This window comes from Corythoichthys intestinalis, chromosome 6 (genome assembly GCF_030265065.1).
Source record: "Corythoichthys intestinalis isolate RoL2023-P3 chromosome 6, ASM3026506v1, whole genome shotgun sequence".
In the NCBI taxonomy this organism is placed as follows: domain Eukaryota; kingdom Metazoa; phylum Chordata; class Actinopteri; order Syngnathiformes; family Syngnathidae; genus Corythoichthys; species Corythoichthys intestinalis.
The window spans coordinates 17,081,300-17,103,115 of NC_080400.1; the positions used below are offsets into that span (position 1 = coordinate 17,081,300).

General features: G+C 37.6%; 1 protein-coding gene across 3 annotated transcripts in view; it reads right to left on the minus strand.

The window, feature by feature from the left end:
• LOC130917413 (fibroblast growth factor 12-like) overlaps positions 1-21,816 on the minus strand; it is an 88,062-nt gene that overhangs the window by 35,859 nt on the left and 30,387 nt on the right. For 2 of the 3 annotated variants that reach the window (XM_057838792.1, XM_057838791.1), the window contains exons 1-2: positions 8,537-11,377; positions 631-741 (exon numbers count right to left, since the gene is read on the minus strand). In XM_057838792.1, coding sequence (XP_057694775.1) covers positions 631-741; positions 8,537-8,735 — 310 coding nt within the window. In that variant the 5' untranslated portion in view covers positions 8,736-11,377. Of the gene's footprint in view, positions 1-630; positions 742-8,536; positions 11,378-21,816 lie in introns of those variants that run through there. The other variant, XM_057838794.1, reaches the window with a different exon arrangement.

Below are 21,816 nucleotides of genomic sequence, written 5' to 3' on the forward strand. Positions count from 1 at the left end.
TAATCAGTAATTAAATTACTTTTTTAAGTAATCCGTGACAACACTGGTCATGAGCAGCTGAATAAATTCAGCAAACCACACGGACGTCTGACATTGCTGACATTTCAGAGCTTCGTTCACTGTCTAGCTAGCACTTAGCGCCAACATCTTAGCAAGGACGGTACAATGATGTATAGTACATGTTTTTGGATAGTTTTTTTTTTTAGATTTGGGGGGGTATTTAAAGGGTTAATTCCAACTTATGCGGAAATTCGGGTTACGTCGCCAGCGTAGGAACTGAATTCGTTCGTAACCAGGGGACTACCTGTATATTAATTTGATAAAATAGCTAAATATTTTAGAATTTTTCTAGTAATTTGCGAATTGCCTTTTCTATTTCGTTGTATTTATTTCATATTGATATTTTTTCTTGTATGCCAAATGTTAATATATATAATGGCCTATATAACCCAAGATGTAGACTCCAAAAGTACCAAAAATAGTCATTTTCCCTATAAAAGGTTGAAGTCACACACAATGTTCATCCATTCGTCAATAGTATGTGGTACTACTTTCAAGCATTTGCTTGTGACGAACTTTTCAATAAGAGCATTTTCAGCAGTTTTTTATTAAGGAGTAGCGTAGACTCACTGTTGTCGCTGTTCTCGTCCTTGTTTCCACTGATGGTTCCGTCAGGTTGCATCTGCAGGAAGAAGCCCTGCTCGCTGAAGAGACGCGTCACGATGCCCTTCAGCTGCGGCTCTGCAACCCAACACACACAAAATATGAACATATACAGTTTGAGTGAGTGCTGCTGTGCCATCAGCACCCATCTGTCCACTCTAAACACTCTTAGCACATTCATAATTCAAGCGGAGGCTTATATTTGACGTTAGCGCAGCGAACGACATGCGCCGCCATGTTGGTGGACGTTTTACCTCCTCACCCCGACCGCCCACGATTGTGCCTCCTCAGTGCTTTTCTGTGTTGCCTTGTCTTACTTTTTGTGAGATGCTAAGCTTTTTTGGATTCTCCAATTGTATTATTATAAATTAAAGATTCAGTCATGCTCTTGAATTCTCATCATTTTCCTGTACCTTCTATCATTTGTTTATATAAAGTCATATATTTTGCTGATTTGCCTTTCGTGCAAATGCATTTTCGGGGCCTTAACACATTCTTCCAGGCTTTTATAACTTATGTAAAGGTTTATTGGGGCCACATGCATTCTGGTTGGGACGATGTCCTTTTCTGTTTGTGAGTCTTAAAGCAGGGGTGCCCAAGTCCAGCCCTCAAGAGCCCCTATTGTTTTCTATGTCTCCCTCCTCCAATACACTGAATTCAAATAATCAGGATCGTTATCATGCTCCTGCAGAGCTTGATGATGAGCTGATCATTTGATTCAGGTGTGTTGGAGGAGGGAGACATAGAAAACAAGCTGATAGGGGCACTCGAGGACCGGACTTGGGCACCCCTGTCTTAAAGCTTTGGATACACTAGCAAATACAACTTTAGTTTTGACCAGACAAGCCTTAACAATGTAAAAAATTAGGGCTGTCAAAATTATCGCGTTAACGGGCGTTAATTAATTTTTTAAATTAACGTTAAAATATTTGACGCAATTAATGCAGATGCCCCGCTCAGACAGATTTAAATGACCGTACAGTGAAACGCTCACTTGTTAATTGTGTTTCATGGAGTTTTGCCGCCCTCTGCTGGCGCTTGGGTGCGACTGATTTTATAGGCTTCAGCACCCATGAGCATTGTGTAAGTAATTATTGACATCAACAACGGCGGGCTACTAGTTTATTTTTTGATTGAAAATTTTACAAATTTTATACGAAAACATTAAGAGGGGTTTTAATATAAAATTTCTATAACTTTTACTAACATTTTTCCTAACATTTTTCTTTTAAGAACTACAAGTCTTTCTATATATGGATCGCTTTAACAGAATGTTAATAATGTTAATGCCATCTTGTTGATTTATTGTTATAATAAACAAAAACAGTCCTTATGTACCGTATGTTGAATGTACATATCCATCTTGTGTCTTATCTTTCCATTCCAACAATACGGTAATTTACAGAAAAATATGGCATATTTTATGGATGGTTTGAATTGCGATTAATTGCGATTAATTAATTTTTAAGCTGTAATTAACTCGATTAAAAAATTTAATCGTTTGACAGCCCTAGAAAAAAATATTAGAACACCATCAACAGGGTCTCTGCACGTTTCGATAAGCCAAATTTAAGACTTTTTAAGACCACAATGAATACAATTTAAGACCTATTTCGCATCAATACCCGGAAAAATGTACAAAAGACTTGAAGGAAAATTGGAGTTACGGAATTACTTGCACAGCATATGAATTTACTTCTCTTTATTTATTTCTCAATTTTTTCTGTTGTGAATCAAGACTTGTGAACGCTACAGCCAATGGCTGTTGGCCACTTACTCACGAGTGCAAGTACTGTAATTTGGTTCTGCTGAAAAGTTTTCTCCGCTGCTATTTACTAAGCTGTCAAGACAGGACAGCCCATGGACAGTAATCGCTGGTATTCTTCTTCTTTCACTTTCGGCTTTTCTCTTCTGGGGTCGCCACAGCAAATCAAGTTGTCTCCATCTAACCCTGTCCTCTGCATTCTCTGCTCTCACACCAACTACTAGGAGTAGGAACCTCTTGGTACCTCACAATACGATACAAAGCTCACGATAACGATGATCTGACGAGACGGCGATACAAGGATTATCGATACATTTGTAGAATATCTTGATTTTCTGACCAACAACTAATCAACAGAAAAACAAGCTTCTGCTTTGAATTGGAATGAGTTTATCACTAGTAGACGTCCAATCCATTTGAAATGGGAGGGTGGCAGCGAATGAACATTCGTCCACAATTACGTCACAATGAAAAAAATGGCGTTGGTAAAAAAGTCACGGATATCTACCTCATAACTATCGCTTAATTGCATTTTTTTTTTTTGTGACTATCGCATTTTTCCTGATATGTGAGATGATAATTAATTGAGCCAAACAAAGAAAAATAGAAAGAACACGTTTAATAGGGTAAATATAGGAAGAAGAAAATCTCAACCACTCCTTGATGTCTGCGATTTCTGCATCGCGACCCTTTTTTTTTTTTTTTTTTTTCCCCCAAAGAGCTACATAATTGGATGTGAAATCATTGCTATCAAGGCTTTGTCAGGCTGTTGCTTACCTTTGCAAAATAGGAAAAAGTACACTAAACCCTAGTAAACAATAGTTGAATAAACCTTTGGCTCTCAAAGGCCAAAATAGTGCTAAATTTGTGAAATTAATAAAACATGTATAATACTAGCCCAACAGTAAGAAAGTAAAAATAAATTCATAATAATAAACTCTGAATGAACTGAATACACTTTTTTAAACCTCTCAAAGTCCAAACAGTGCAACTTTCATGAAATTATTGTCACATTCTGCTGCTGGTTAGATTGTGTTTTGTTGCTGGGCTGGTAGTGGGGGCGTTCCTGACATCGCACTTGAATCCAATGCAGGCTCATCAACACAACATTTAAGCATGGGTGATCTCAGAGAAGGCTGCCGAGATATTTGCCTTGCTGATCGCTATTTGACATCTGGCACAATAATCTCGCTACATTTGCTTGTTACGCCCCTGCATTGGGTTTTTCTGTTAGTGTGCTGCTCTCGTTTGTAACCGCTGCCTATCGTCTTAGTTAACCTTCTAGTTAACCTTCGAGTTTGTCCGTCGACCTGCTGTCACGGACTCCTTTTGTTATTTCTACTATCCCGCGATCGCATGTTATTTTTTGTTTGCAATCATTAAACCCTTTTATGTATCCCCCGCTTGTTGTCTGCTTCGAGGTTCAACCTTGTTTCCGCATTTGCGGACGCTAACAATTATAAGTAATAATAATTGACCACAGCATCCCGTCTCTCCTTTTTTTCGGGAGGTGTGAGTCCCTTATTTCTATTTCTGAAAGGTGGCAACCCTACTTTGGAAACACTTCCCAAATTACTGCGGCATTTCTTTCAGTAAAAGACAATAAAAGTAAAGTAGACGAAGTGAACTGACCAGAGATTGTTGCTCCCCTCCAGCGGCCTTCTTCCTCTCGATAGCAGTCCTGCTTTTGCAGGCTCAAACTCGTTGTGTTCATTCACGTTTCGTCTTCAAATGTTTTATCAAGTTCGAGGTATTGAAACTGGCCGATTTAACTCCACATCTCCAAACTTTCAGGCCGCAAATCTTGCATGCAGCCATTGATTTTAATCGACGGGATTTCTATTTGGAAATATTTCCCGACCGCCGCCATATTTCCTGGTTTGTTTTTCGTCCATATGAAAAAGCCCCCTTTTGATTGGTCAGGAGTGGCTATTGGCCCGCTCTCATTGGTCTGGAGCAGGCCAATAGCGATAGCTGCTTGGTGTTCACGTGTCATCACACAACACAGAGACAGAGTGTAGTGAGCGCCAGGAGGAGAAAAAGGCTGTGGTCAAATGTTATAATAATGGAGCGGTAAATGGTATCGGCGCCGTCTTTGTTGGTACTCGCCGATACCGATACCACCATTTCGGGCCGGATCGGCGCCCCCTGCCGATACTAGTATCGGTGCATCGTTATATTACCATGTTTCAACCATAAAATCCCCCAAAAATCCAGCTGTGGCCATTCACAGCTGTGTCTTGACACACGGTAATACATGCTATATGGAGTTTTTGGATCGAAACAAGGTAAGTACGCGATAATATCTCGTTAAAATCATGGCGTCTTTAATTATGCTCTCTCATGCTCTCACCTCTAGTTAGGGTTTTGCTAGCCTGGTACACCAGACTCACTGTTCAAGCTATTGAGTCTGGCCACCATTCAGCGAATCCAATTTCCAGGGCGGAGCAAGCCACAGCAAACAGACAGCGGAGTGGACCAATCAGCGACGGGCGGACGCGACGTTAGTAAAGCGACGAGGGCAGGACGAGGGACTTGCGCGGGGAAGTAAACATACGAGAAGAGCGGAGTTTATTCAACATGGTTAGCGCGAGACAGACTGTTGTCAATAACTCGTGTCGATGTGTTTTTGGTCATTTAAAACTGATTTTACCGTGGATTGGAACATATTCTCTGCTCTCCTGTTCGCCATCTGTGTTAATGTGGAGACGACTTCCGACACGGAAGAGTGACGTTGCTCGTTAAGAACACGTCACGCAAATACACGAATCTGATTGTACGGTTGATTTTGTCCGTGCTCGAGAGGCCGTTAATGGGCTGGGTCCCAGACTATTCTCACAGTGTTTGAAAAATACAGGGAGAACAGTCTGGCCGTGCCAGGCAAGGGTTTTGCTGTTTAATTTTTTTTTTTTTTTAAATGCCCTCCTGTTCAAAAATTTTCTTCCCCCAGAAAATTTAGATTTAAAGCTTTCCAATTATGTATCACACGTGCATATATATCAATTTTGAAATTTGGCCAAATTGGGGGTCTCAGAGTGGAACGGTCATTATACATATGGACTGTTCCAATTCTACATTGTTAATACTTAAATCAGTAACGTGTAATGGCCACTAGATGTCCCAATACAAGCAAACAAGGGGAGTGATAAATCACCACACAACAAACCTACATGTATAAATAAATCTAACAGTTTAGCCATAGGCCGTTATAAACAGTGATAAATTGTGGCAATTTTTTAAAATTGCAAACTTTCATTAGAAATACCAGGAATTTGTGGGACAAAAGAGGTATCATGTTTAATTTAGTTGAGTGTTCAACCTTAAAGGATACCACGGATAGAAAGACATAGAAGTTCTTAAAAGATAAATGTTAGTACGACTTATAATAATTTGATATCAAAACCCTCTTAATGTTGTCGTTTTAATAAATTTTAAATAAAAAAATTAACTAGTAGCTTGCCACTGTTGTTGACGTCGCCGGGCGGTGACGTCACATGGCCACGCAGCCGTACTCCACAGTGTCACTCTTTAACTATGGAAGGTAGTGATTTAAATACACAACAAGGTGTCAATGGCGAGGTTTAAATTAATAAGAGATCAAGGCAACGATTGCGTTCCTTGACTTGTTCCTCGACTGACGCCGTAGTTTTCTTTTTTGTGCGGGTCCATTGTGATTTACGTTCATTTGAGTGTGTCTTCACAACAAACAAGACTCCTGATAATGGCTCCCAGCATCATAGTTTGTATATTGTGACTAAATATTTCCATCCAGTGTATTTGTTGAGCTTAACGAGTTCCTAAAATGTTTTGAGTTTGACCAAAGTCTGAGTAAGTTTTATGTGTATTTTGTATATCGATTTTGAATTTGCGAATGCCAGTTCTCTTTGCAATTGCAGTTCTCTTGCATGCGTTGTTTAACCGTGTGAGATATGGCCTCATTAATAGATAGAAGCACTTTTTTAACATTAATTTTATTGTATTTTCACTATGTGAAACTTCTGTTTGTTGTGAAAGAGTAGCCTGTGTCGAATCTGTGTCCACTCTGCTTTCTGTCTGCCTTACACCCCACTGTGGATTAAAGGAAAACAATGGCGTCAGTCAAGGGACAAAAGGCACTCATTGGCTTGATCCCTAATTAATTTAAACTACTGACACCTACTGGCGTATTTACATCACTACCTTGCATCCGTTTTTTTTTTTTTTTTTTTTTTTTTTTTAAAAGGGTGACATGTGGAATTCCTGTAGCGTGACCATGTGACGTCACCGCCCTGTGATGTCAACAACAATGGCGACCTACTAGTTAAAATAGTTTTAGTTTAGTTTTTACTTTAGTTTTATTGAAACAAAAACATTACGAGGGGTTTTAATTAGAGCTGTCAAAATTATCGCGTTAACGGGCGGTAATTAATTTTTTAAATTAATCACATTAAAATATTTGACGCAATTAACGCACATGCCCCGCTCAAACAGATTAAAATGACAACACAGTGAAATGTGTACTTGTTGTGTTTTTCGGAGTTTTGTCACCCTCTGCTGGCGCTTGGGTGTGGCTGATTTTATAGGCTTCAGCACCCATGAGCATTGTGTAAGTAATTACTGGCATCAACATCAACTAGTTTATTTTTTTATTGAAAATTTTACAAATTTTATTAAAACGAAAACATTAAGAGGGGTTTTAATATAAAATTTCTATAACTTGTACTAACATTTATCTTTAAGGAACTACAAGTCTTTCTATCCATGGATCGCTTTAACAGAATGTTAATGCCATCTTGTTGATTTATTGTTATAATAAACAAATACAGTACTTATGTACCGTATGTTGAATGTATATATCCATCTTGTGTCCTATCTTTCCATTCCAACAATAATTTACAGAAAAATATGGCATATTTTATAGATGGTTTGAATTGCGATTAATTGCGATGAATTAATTTTTAAGCTGTAATTAACTCGTTTAAAAATTTTAATCGTTTGACAGCCCTAGTTTTAATATCAAATTATTATACATCGTACTAAGATTTATCCTTTAAGAACTACATGTCTTTCTATCCGTGGTTCCCTTTAAATTCATTGCATTCATGTTCAGCAGATTGGACTAATGCAATGGTATATTTACAGGTCTTGATAAAAAATCAGTCAGGAAGCTGCAGCTAGTACAGAATGCTGCAGCCAGAGTCCTCGCAAATACAAGGAAACTGGACCACATTACACCTCTTTTGAAATTGTTACACTGGCTTCCAGTGAGTCAAAGGATAGACTATAAAATACTACTGCTTGTCTACAAAACACTCAATGGCCTTGGACCAAAGTACATGCTTGATTTGTTAGATTCCTATGAAACATCTGGACCCCTAAGGTCGTCTGGAACCAGTCACCTGTATGTTCCAAGAACAAGAACCAAGCAGGGTGAGGCAGCATTTAGTTATTATGCTCCTCACCTCTGGAACAAGTTACGTGAAGATCTGAAGTATGCTCAAACGGTTAGCTCCTTTAAATCGGGGCTAAAAACGCACTGCATATCCATAACTGTCTATATATTTCTATTTGCTCTCTATTCTTATCTCCAATGCTGATTTCAATTATTAGCAGTAGTAGTAGTATGTTTTAATTTTTATTTATTTATTTTTATTCTATTCGAGAATAAATGAGATTTTTATGTATAATTTTATTTCCTATTTCGATTGTCTATTTTTTACGTTCTATTGATTTTAATGTGTTTTTTTATGATCTTCATGTGATGTAAAGCACTTTAAATTGCCTTGTGTTGAATTGTGCTATATAAATAAATTTGCCTTGCCTTGCCTTAAATTGCCATGAAATGTTTCCAGGTTTCCAAGGGTATGAAATAAATGCTCATTGAATTCCAGATGCTTCAAATGGTGTCAGTCACGATGCCCCTATAAGAAGCAGCTCAGAGTATCACCGTGGAAACGCGCAGCTCATAAATGTGTAACGTGAAATCTGTCACATGTGCTGAAATGTCGTTTCTTCCGAGGGAAACATGATGATCACAAGATGGATTTTTCTTACTGAATTGACTCAGATCAGTTGGAAAACATCAAATGAGTATGCAAGCAGCGAATGATTAGGTTTCAGTCAACCCACCTGGTTTCCGTCGTACTGGTTTCTTCTTGCCGTTGCCGCTGCAGAAACGGACTTTGCTAAAGACACTGAAGATATGTCTAAATGATTTAGTATCCTTAGTGGGACTAGAGCGCCTCTTGTTGGTGGCGACCTTCTCACTGTTGGACTCGCGGGCCTGGCGCTTTTGTCGGATTAGGGAACTGGCGATGGCCGCAGCCATACCCTCTGCCGGGTAAGAGGGCGAATTTTAGTCCAGGACAGACTTCATGCCCAAGAGTCTGAGGCTGTCGACTGCTATTGCATCATGATATCGAGCAGAAGGTTCAACTGTATTTTCAAGATTTCTCTTTCAGTTCCTGATTACCAACCAACTCGTTTGTGCAAAAGTTGAAATCCAGAGTGTTCTGTAAAAGATATATTGTTCCTGGAGGGGCCTGAACAAGATTCTTCACGTTAAGGATCCATGACGATGAAAAAGTTTACTTTCTGGAAATTTGTTTCAAGGCAGATGAAGAGTCAGTTAATTTAGTAAAAAGTTGATATCGAGATTATTCTGTAAATATTTTAACTACAAACCAAGATAAAGCAAAGGGACTTGGAGATGGTTCTACTGCATTTGAAGGATCCCTGATGATGTCAAAGTAGACTTTCTGGAATTCTGTTTCAATTCAGATGACTATTGTGAAAAGGTTCAAAAGCAGATTGTTCTGTGAATGTTTCAATTACAAACCAAGATAAAACAAAAAGACCTGGAAAAAGCTCTTCGGTATCGGAAGGATTCTTGATGATATGGCAATTTTGCTTGTTTGCCATGAAGTCGATATCCACGTGCTTCCGTGTTCAGTTTCAGGCACAAAATTATTTGAAGGATCCTTGATAAAATGCTCTATTGCGGACATAAATTTCAATCCAGATGCAAGTCCATTGTTGTTCCTTGACTTAGACATCCGTACTGTTTTCGCTCTATGATGAAGAATAAAATATGTGGAGTATTTTAATCCAACCTTTGACGAGAACTTTGAAAAGTTGCATCAAACTATGAAAGCGGTGAAAAATCCAGTTAGTTAACCTCGATTTGTTTGTGACGGACGTACAAAAGCAAAAACGTGATCACGTAATGACAAAAAGGAGTTGAAAAAAACTTCCCTTTATCCAAGTTCAGTGCCACCACAGTCACGATGCATCCTGGGTATCCCCTCGGAGGCGCAAAGAAGATGCACCACCAAAAAACAAACCTCCGCTTTAGCTTTCTTCATCAATATTCATAAGGACAGCAGCGAGGGTGTCTACAGTACATGCCTGGCAGGAGGTTCTTCTGCGGCTTCAACTTCACCCAGCACAATGCGGCAACACGGGAGAAGTTGACCAGATAAAAGGATTGGGAAATCCAAAATAAGGAGGCGTTGAGATGGACCTGACGCTCGATCGGTCTTAGTCTTCGTTGCCCACTGAAAGCTGACGAGTGAGGTGGGATTCCGAGGGACGAGAAATAAGGGCGAGAGAGAGAGAGAAAGAGAGGCAGAGCGAGAGAGGAGGGAGGTGTTGGTTTGGAAGAAGCTCCTAAAAATAGTCAGCCTGATGTTTCATGTTGCTCCCACATCACAACGTTTAGCTCCACCGACAAACGCCAACTCTTAGTGGACACAACCCCCCCCCAAAAAAATCCAGTTTGTTGTCAATTTAAAGGAATTCATTCCACACCGATGCAGTCGAGCGTGTGTCAGAAACTAAGAGGATCAAAAAATCAGATGCAGCAGAAGCAACTTTGTTCTGCTCAAAGGGTGCCGGTGCACCCCTGACAAACTCCGGAGAGCTCACATGTTTCGGAAGTACTTTGAAAATGTTTTCAAGTGAGAAGTCAAGAGTCTTTGACATCGACTTTAAGTTTTATTTCTTGGGGGAAATAGGAATTATGCAGTCTGAATTAATCTACATTACCTCATTTACTGACAGCAATAGACATCAAAACCATTTTAACTGGGCTGGCTAGCGTTGAATGATCTTAACTCACTGCCATTGACGGCAATAGACGTTCAATCCATTTTGACTTGGAGCCGTTCGAATAAGTTTGAATTTGTGCTCAAAAACATCTTAAAAAACATTTTTCCAAGGAACTGGTAAATTTTGTAGTTCCTATAATTGAATTCGTTCAGATTAGAAGTACCCCCTGTGTTTATGGTGACCGGTGTCACACAAGCAGACGCAGCTTTTAAGATCCAAATGTTTGCTCGCCGAACACTTCGCAGTTCACTGAATATTTTAGCAAGCTGTACCAACACTTTGATGCTATTAAAAACTAATCCACCACATCCAATCAGTTTGCCCGAGGCAGACCCGCGCACACACGCAGGCCACAGCGACCACAATATGCACAGATAAAGTAGAACTTCATCATCAGGAAAGAGGAAGGGGGAAAAAAAAACAGGTTGGCGCTTTCAATTACTGTCGTGTATTTGTGTACCTACCCACTGGGACTGGTTGTTCAAGTACAAGATCCTTTCGACACCCGACGTAAAATTTGACTTTTCATTTGTCTCGACATATGTCGACATGCTCGAAATACGGCGATTTATGACAGCGACGCATTCATAGTTTTCCCGCAAGACGGGCGCACAGCGGATTTTCTTGTGAGAGAAATCAACATGGGCTCCAAAAAGGTTAGTGCATGTGATGAAAAAAGGAAAAAGGTGACGCTTACCATTGAAATGAACTCATTTGCGACCAAAAATGTATAAATACTATAAGTTAATTGTTTCAGTTTCCCAAAAAACGTGTTAATACATCTTTTACGTTTTTTTTTCACAAGAGACACCTCTAGGTTCTTTGCAAGTTCGCTCCAAAGCAAAATCCATTTTAAAGCAATAAAACTGGCCACTGAAGGGCAGTAGCACATTTGGTAAGAACTAGAGATGTTTCTGCATGCATTTTCAAAGTATCCGAATCGGCAAAAACATATTGGACATGCCTTTTTTAATATATATATATATATATATATATATATATATATATATATATATATATATATATATATATATATTAGGGCTGTCAAACGATTAAAATTTTTAATCGAGTTAATTACAGCTTAAAAATTAATTAATCGTAATTAATCGCAATTAATCGCAATTCAAACCATCTATAAAATATGCCATATTTTTCTGTAAATTATTGTTGGAATGGAAAGATAAGACAAGATGGATATATACATTCAACATACGGTACATAAGGACTGTATTTGTTTATTATAACAATAAATCAACAAGATGGCATTAACATTATTAACATTCTGTTAAAGTGATCCATGGATAGAAAGACTTGTAGTTCTTAAAAGATTAATATTAGTACAAGTTATAGAAATGTTATATTTAAAACGCCTCTTAATGTTTTCGTTTTAATAAAATTTGTAAAATTTTCAATCAAAAAATAAACTAGTAGCCCTATTCTGTCCTCAATGTGTGTGAGTACACAAAAATTGACAGATAGCGAACATAAGTTCCAAAAAGAAATCAGACGGTGTGGCAAAGTTGCATGGGCTTTACTGAAGTCATCTCTTTTTGACAGGAGCACGTTTCTTGTATTTTTAAAACTGAAAATAACAAGGCAATCTGTCAATAACTTGCATAAATCACAAAAGAACATAAAATGTACACACGTGTCCATTTGAGCAGTAGCACTAGCCAATTAGCTCACAAGCATCTAACAATGTAACTGCATTTCACCATATATGTGAACAAATTCAAATACACATCATCAATAACTATCTAATGCTCATGAATATAAACAATGGAGGAATATAACTCACAAGTGATGCACGTATTAGACACAAACAGTGTGATGGGGCTATGAGAACTGCCACTGAATACTGGATGCGGACGTTAGCTGGTCTGAATAGCACTGTCTATTAGTGTGAGTTCACGTCGACATATAATCACGTCAGAAAAGCGCGCCGAAACCCAAATAATCAGCTGCACTGAATCGCCAGCAGAGGGCGACATTACGCCACATAAAATATGCAAGTCACACCCAAGCGCCAGCAGAGGGCGGAAAAACTCCATAAAACACAATTAACAAGTTGGCCTTTCACTGTACTGACATTTAAATCTGTCTGAGCGGGCCTAGTGCGTTAATTACGTCAAATATTTTAACGTGATTAATTTAAAAAATTAATTAACGCCCGTTAACGCGATAATTTTGACAGCCCTAATATATTATATATATATATATATATATATATATATATTTTTTTTTTTTTTTAATTATTATTATTTTTTTTTAATTAAATCATTTTCTAATTGTATTTAACGTTTCAGACCCCGATCGATCGGGTCCGATCATGTCATTTTCAAAGTATCCGAATCGGCAAAAAAGTATCGGACATGCCTTTTTTAATATATATATATATATATATTAGGGCTGCCAAACGATTAAAATTTTTAATGGAGTTAATTACAGCTTAAAAATTAATTAATCGTAATTAATCGCAATTAATCGCAATTCAAACCATCTATAAAATATGCCATATTTTTCTGTAAATTATTGTTGGATTGGAAAGATAAGACAAGATGGATATATACATTCAACATACGGTACATAAGGACTGTATTTGTTTATTATAACAATAAATCAACAAGATGGCATTAACATTATTAACATTCTGTTAAAGTGATCCATGGATAGAAAGACTGGTAGTTTTTAAAAGATGAATATTAGTACAAATTATAGAAATGTTATATTAAAACGCCTCATAATGTTTTCGTTTTAATAAAATTTTCAATCAAAAAATAAACTAGTAGCCCTATTCTGTCCTCAATGTGTGTGAGTATACAAATTGACAGATAGCGAACATAAGTTCCAAAAAGAAATCAGACGGTGCGGCAAAGTTGCATGGGCTTTCCTGAAGTCATCTCTTTTTGACAGGAGCACGTTTCTTGTATTTTTGTAAAACTGAAAATAACAAGGCAATGTGTCAATAACTTGCATAAATCATAAAATAACATAAAATGTACACACACGTGTCCATTTGAGCAGTAGCACTAGCCAATTAGCTCACAAGCATCTAACAATGTAACTGCATTTCACCATATATGTGAACAAATTCAAATACACATCATCAGTAACTATCTAATGCTCATGAATATAAACAAAGGAGGAATATAACTCACAAGCGATGCATGTATTAGACACAAACAGTGTGATGTGGCTATGAGAACTGCCACTGAATACTGGATGCGGACGTTAGCTGGTCTGAATAGCACTGTCTATTAGTGTGAGTTCGCGTGGACATATAATCACGTCAGAAAAGCGCGCCGAAACCCAAATAATCAGCTGCACTGAATCGCCAGCAGAGGGCGACATTACGCCACATAACATATGCAAGTCACACCCAAGCGCCAGCAGAGGGCGGAAAAACTCCATAAAAAACAATTAACAAGTTGGCCTTTCACTGCACTGACATTTAAATCTGTCTGAGCGGGCCTAGTGCGTTAATTGCGTCAAATATTTTAACGTGATTAATTAAAAAAATTAATTAACGCCCATTAACGCGATAATTTTGACAGCCCTAATATATATATATATATATATATATATATTCTTTTTTAATTAAATCGTTTTCTAATTTTATTTAACGTTACAGACAAAATGTCTTACACTAATCCAGAGTCTTTAGTTTTGGCTTAAAGTGGGGCTGTCAAATGTATTGCGTCAACAGCGGTAATAACATCAAAATATTTAACGCAATTAACGCATGCGCTGCACTACCCACTCACGCATAGTCGCGTTCAATCTATAATGGCACCGTATTACGTATACACAGAGCTAAAAGGCAACATAAAATGAGTAGAGAGAATTTTGGCAGCCTTTGAAGCCTTTTTTTTAATTGGCTAAAGCCTTACAATCCCTCTGTCAACGATCAGAAATATCGTGGGAAGCAATGTGGGGAAGAAAGGTAGTAGTTGATCTTTTTCTTAACACCCTATTTTATTTCCCAACGCTGAGAAGATATATCAATTGGTACAATTACGCACAGTCATGATCGCACTTCCCATCATGCATTTGGACAGAAGTTAAATGACTGAATTATCATTTACTGAAAGCTCATAAAAATCCACTAGATGGCAATATTTAGTTACAATATACAAAGTCACATTTGTCCTTTAAGAATTACAACTCTTTCTATCCGTGGATCCCTCTCACAGAAAGAATGTTAATAATGTAAATGCCATCTTGAGGATTTATTGTCATAATAAACAAATACAGTACTTACATACTGTATGTTGAATGTATATATTCGTCCGAGTTTTATTCATTTTTTTCTTAATGCATTGCCAAAATGTACAGTATATGATTGGGAAAAATTATCAGGAATGATTGGAATTGAATCGGGAGCAAAAAAAAAAAAAGCAATCGGATCGGGAAATATTGGGATCGGCAGATACTCAAACTAAAACGATCGAGATCGGATCGGGAGCAAAAAAAACATGATCGGAACAACCCTAGTAAGAACTCATATCGGACCATGAAAGGAAATGAATGAAGAGAAATAGTCAGGAAACGGAAGTTGGAAGAAATAAGAAGCGTGAATAAAATGTGGAGAACGATGTAAACACAAGGCACATGCCCCACACAAGTTCCCTAGGTGAATTCTGTTATGAGGTAGCGGTCACAACAAAAGAAAGATTAAAAAAAAAATCTATCTTGATGAGACAGACAGGCGGTAATGAGGGAAAAATTTACCCCGTCTGCCGATACAGCCACGGCCACAACAGCGCCATCACTCAGTTCAATAGTTTAGTTATGTGTAAATAAATTGTTACTCTGCTAACAAAAGCTCTATTTGTCTTGTTGTTTATGTTATTTTGTAGAAGGAAAACATTATTCAGATGTTTGGGATGTCACAAAAGCAAAAAATAGCTGTGTTAAAGTCAAAGTTATGTTTGAAATGTATGCTTTTACAAAAAGCTCAATTTCTCTGTTTTTTCATCAGAAATTGGAAAATTGCTCAAACTAAGCTTTTTTCGAATGCTGATATGTAAAGAATGGAAAAAGACATGAACTTACTTTTTTTCCTGATGAAAGAAGAGAGTCTAATCTTTCTTTTGGTGGGTTCCATGTTTATATAACAATAGAACAGAATTTTCTGTGGGCCTTGCAAAATCTGTCAAAATCCAGTAAAACGGCCGGGAGCGAAGGGGGTTGCGCCAGTGAAAATGGCTGGGAGTGAAGGAAATGATAGAAAACTATGACCGTGGTGTGCTCATCAGTGAACTGGCTTGACAATACAGCCGGAATATGTCTACGATCTCGACAGTCCACTCCGTTCGCTAGTCTTTATAAGTTAAGGTGACAATTATTATTATTGTAACATCGGCAAGGAAGTCGCAAGCTTATTGGGAAAATCCCATTCTACATATGACTATTTCGATTTACAAACCAGGTCCTGGAACGAATTAAATTCGTATGTAGAGGTACCACTGTATTTTACAGCTCAATGTGGCCGCTGTTTATTCTTTTAACAAAATTTACGGCCTTTATAAATATACAGTGTATCACAAAAGTGAGTACACCTCTCACATTTCTGCAGATATTTAAGTATATCTTTTTGATACAATGAAAAGTAGTCTGTATGCAGCCCATATAATATAATTCATTTATTTTCCCCTCAAAGTAACTCAAAATATAGCCATTAATATCTAAATCCCTGGCAACAAAAGTGAGTGCACCCCTTTGAAAAAACGTACAGTACATCCCTAAATGTCCAAATTGAGTACTGCTTGTCATTTTCCCTCCAAAATGTCATGTGACTCGTTACAGGAGTGATGTCAGAATGCACTGTTAACCAATTAGGACGCTATCATGGTCTTAAACATTTGTGGTGATTAATTTGAGAGAGATATATACTGTATATATATATATACATATATATACAGTATATATACACTGCCAACACTGTCAAATACTTGTTCTCCCCACTGTACATTCAACATACGGTACATAAGGATTGTAGTGGGCATTTCACTCTACTGTCATTTAAATCTGTCTATGCTGTCCTCACTCCGAAGCGTCTACTTTTTCCAAAGCTAGACAGCTAGTGAACGACGCCTTAATAATCAGACTTCTCCCTTTTTCATCTGATTTATTAATAAAATAGCCTCAAACCATTGTCCTCTTTAGACCGTCGTAAAACTCCAACACAAAAAAGTACACAAGCATTGCATTAGCAACAACGTTAGCTTAGCACGCTATACAGGTTCACTAAACATAAACAAAAAGCGTCTCATACAAAAAATAGAACATTTCGCTTACTAACATAATATGTACATTCTTTACAACAACCATACTTACGGACAAATCTTGTCCAAGGGTCATATAAGCACAACATTACAACGTAGGCGTCAGCCCGAGACGTCGTGCAGCCATATTGAACTGGCAAGAAAAAAAATAAACCATGTCGCAAAGCGACCACAAGAGTTCGCTGTTAGACAGCACAAAAAGCCTGCTGTAAAACTTACCAAAAGGCAGAATACTGTCTGAGTGGGACATGTGCGTTAATTGCGTTAAATATTTTAACGTGATTAATTAAAAAAATTAATTGCCGCGCGTTAACGCGATAATTTTGACAGCCCTAATATATATATATATATATATATATATATATATATATATATATATATATATATATATATATATATATATACTATATATAAGTGCACTTGTTGGGTATTTTAATACTTCCACAATGCCAGCATAATGTTTACAACTGTCTGTCGCTCTTTGCTACATTAATGAGTAAAGGGGTGAAATTTGATTTGACATCACATATAGTCATTGTACGACGCTATACATTGTGAGTGAATTCAGTCAGATAAGACTGTACATGTTGTTTAGTGAATGCTCATATTTGGCTCGCATTCAGATTGTTTCTGCGTTAAAATGTACTAAAGATGGGAAAAGAGATCTGATTGTGATTTAGTAGTTCCCTACTACAGACATTTAATTTAACAATTCTTTTAAACCTTGTGATTCTCTTTTTGTAAACCAAAATATACCTGAATTTTAAGTTTTGGTAAATAATGAAGATATATTTTGGAGTTCCTAAAAAGTTATAAACTTTTCCATTTTTTATATTTGGAGATCTGCGATATGTACAGTTTTAAAAAACAGTCTTATAGCATATGTTGAATGCTTTAAAATAAAACCTGTTTGATTGATGAATACTGAAAGGTGCATGCTGTTGTTTATGAAAAGAAATCGACATCGGCAAAAAAAATCCAGATTGGCAGGTCCGGTTTATCAAAAATGGTGATCAGTCAGAAATTTGTGACTGGCGGACCCCTAGCTTTAAGACTTTTACATAGCTGTTTTGTACTGTATGTCAACTTACTGCTGAGATGGACCTGACCTGCTGTATCATCACACACCCGCAGGTATGTTTCCCAATCAATACACAAAGTGCCAACATCAGAGGGCAGAATAAAGTCGAACGCTGAAGACGAAACCTCCGCGTTGCACACACATACCCCAATAATCAATAACGCAAAGTAAAGTCAGCTTGATAATGATGTATTAATCAAAACGTTAGTTTATTAACCCTTTATATGGCATTCAATGAACTGAAATCAAGGCCAAAAGTATTGTAATCTGAAAAAAAGAAACGATTGAAAAAAAAATTGAAACTGAATGTTTACTAACGCAGCGAGTCTCTCATTTCGCATCTAGTTGTATCAGGGGTCGCGTTAACCGAATATTTTCCGTCGTTGACCGTTTTTTTTAAAAGGTGACGGAAAAAACTGAAGTCCATCCGTCATTTTGACAGGTTGCAATTCACACCCCAGACCACAAGGGGGCGAGTGAGCATATTAATTAGCTATTGTCTCTTTTGATGCATGACGTCGTTGGCCTTACTCGGAAAAATGTCAAGGCAACTGAGTGTTTGCTTGGCACGGCCAGACTGTTCTCCCTGTATTTTTCAAACACAGAGAAAAGTCTGGGACACAGCCTCTCGAGTAGGTACAAAATCAATTGACAAATCAGGTTTGTTTATTTGCGTGACGCGTTCTTCACGAGCAACGTCACTCTTGCGCGCCGAAAGTCGTCTCTACAATAACACGGATGGCGGGAGAGCCGACAATATGTTCCAATCCGCGGTAAATTCAGTTTTAAATGAGCTAAAACACATCGACACAAGACATTGACAACAGTCTGTCTCGCGCTAGCCATGTTGAATAAACTCCGTTCTCCTCGTATGTTTACTTCCGCGCGCAAGTTCCTCGTCCTGCCCTCGTCGCTAACGGCACGTCTGCACGTCGCTGATTGGTGCACTCCGCTGTCTGTTTGCCTCTTGTTAAGCTTGTTCGGACAGAATATTAATTAAAAATGAACGAAAACTAAATACTATTGAATATGTCACTACTATCATTTTAAAAATGTTAGTGACGGGTAAAAATAGATTATGACCGGATTTTTATGACACTGTCAGTCAAAATGACAGACAACGAAAAAGTCTAGCGCAACCTCTGAGTTGTATATACATGTGCTAACGCCGCTGAGTCTTTCATTTCGCATCTAGTGCTCTATATGTGTGATATCTATGAGACCTATCAGACGCTACACCCGTAGCATCATGAACTAGGACAAACAAATGGCACCACTTCGGGTCCATTTTGCACTCATATCTCAGAAATGATATCAGCACAAACAAAAAATATTACAGCAGAAACTGGCAAAAAAGATGCTACGCTGTGTTCGCGTTTTCTATTGAATTTCAGACACATCATTTCTTTAGGTAAAAGCCAACAACCTGGCATATTTTTCAATTTGTATTCATCAAAACTGACCAAGAGTCGTCTTGAGTTAAAGAAGACAAAGCCCGCCCCCATTCTTAGCATTACTTTAACTACATGTATCAAGAAAATAAAGTGAAGAGAGAGTGGAGTGATAATTCATCAAAGTACACACGTTTCCTGAAGGCAGCATCATTTAGGGGTTGCTTGTCTCACAAGTCAACATTCCTCTCGTTGAGGACGTGCCCCCCCCAACCCCCGCGTTAAAACGGGGAACCCAGTTCTGAAATTGGGGGGAAAAAAAAAAAGATCTGAAAGTGGAAAAAAGATATGAAAGTAGAAAAAAAGATTTACATGTGAAAAACAAATTGAAACTGAAAAAAACTGTTTTGATTACGTTTTTTTTTTTTTTTTTTCCCCCCCGTTTTTGAAAGATTCAAGAATAAAACTTAAACATTGTTTCAATTTTATTTTCCAATTGTTTCTTTTTTTCAGATTACAATACTTTTCTCCTTGATTTAACACCATACTACTGGGAAAGTTTAGAAAAGAAAAAAAAAAAAGCAAAATGGATTAGACGCCGATGTGTGAATTGACAGCGCTAGCTGTCTAATCCATTTGGACTGAGAAAGGCCAGCTGGATGAGATGTCTAGCGCTGTCAATAGCACTGAATCTTCACAGCCAATCCTCCCAGTATAAATGAAATGGACGTCTATTGTTGTCAATGGCAGGCAATGAGTTAAATGCTATCTATCAGGGTTCACTAAATCCGGACCTCGGTGCCACTTTTCCTGTCGTGTTTTCCATGTCTCCCTCCTCAAACACACCTGAATCAAAATAATCAGGATCATTATCAGGCTTCTGGAGAGGTTGCTGATGACATAATCGATTCATTTGATTCAGGTGTCTTAGGGGAGAGAGACGTGGAAAACACGACAGGAAAAGTGGCACCGAGGTCCGGATTTAGTGAACCCTGCAATATATAATACACTCTATTTAGAATGTTATTGGGGCTGATGGTTTTTTAATTTATTTAATAATTAATGATTTGGTTTTGATTCAGATTTTATTAAAATATATTTAAAAAATGAAGAATAGAATAGAAGTAAATTGTATAATTCATACACATTATTTTATAAGAATAATTAAAATTTAGCTCTGGCTCCCACATATGTTGACTCATATTTTGGGTCATGTCCAAAATGTGCTGTCCATGGATATGAACGGTTTTTTAATGAGGTTACTTCACGATAAAAAAAAAAAAAGTCAGTTCCCCTGTAATGGGTTAAAACAAAGTCAGGAGAAAGCATAGTTACTAGCGTTCTACTTTCAATGCAGCTTTTTTTGGCTTTACACTGGTCGCCAGTATCAGGGGGTACAACAAATGACAAACATGGAATTCCATCTACGCCAGATATGAGAGGACTTGATGAGTGGGGCAATGTCGCCACCTCCTGGACGCAAGATTAATTGCAAGTGAAAGGTATGTAAAACAACTGACTACTCTTTCATTGCCATTGACGATGAGTGAGAAGACGTCAGTTCAAATAGTTTGGACGTCCATCGCCGTCAGCGGCAACTTTAACTGAGGTGAGTTAGTTAACACACGTAAAGTGAACAGCAGCGTATGAAAGTAGATCCTGAGTGTGAGTGCGTGTTTTAAATATTTGATGGCAAATCCTTAATTGAGGACGCTCTGTTACTGCAACATTTATGAATGTGAAAACAACAAGAAGTAGCAGTGAGTGGTCTCAGTTTGCTCACGTTTCACTGCATCGCTTTGTCATAGTCATTAAAATTCACATCAACTTATATAAGAGTAGAAGAATTTGATGAGTTTTTGGGGTGTGGATTTCCCACGATAAAGACGTAATATTATTTCAGCCGCTAGATGGAGACAGAGACACTATAGAGAACCTCTAAAGACAAAAATACATTGGTTACTTTATAACAGGGGGTGTCCAAACTATTCCAAATAGGCCTGCAGTGGGTGCAGGATTTCATTCCAACAAAACAAGTGTTTTACAAGTGTAATCAGTTGATTGCAGTCAGCTACTGCAAAAACCAGGAACCACAGTGGCCATAGAGGACCGGTTTGGAGACCCCTGCCTTATGAGACCTCTTCATTTTATGAAATACTGCAATTCTCACTGTACAGGCATATAATGTTCTATCCAGGGGTGAAAGAAACCTCTTAGACTACTGAAATGCAAAGAAAACTTTTTACAGTTATTTCTATAACACATACAAAAATTGATTTTCATTCAGAATTGTATTTTTCAATGATTTGCAAAACGAAAAGTCAACAAAAACAGCAATACCCTCAACCTCCATCTCCTAATTTTTATTTTCCCTCATTTCCTCACATACTAAATGCCTAATCACAATTTTAACTACTTAAGAACATAGGATGTGTATTAAGATTGAAGTTAATGGAAACATTTATTTTATTTTTTCTTTCATATCAAAGATATAAGTAACATACATTCAGAAAAATAAGTACAAATGTTATGCAGAGTGAA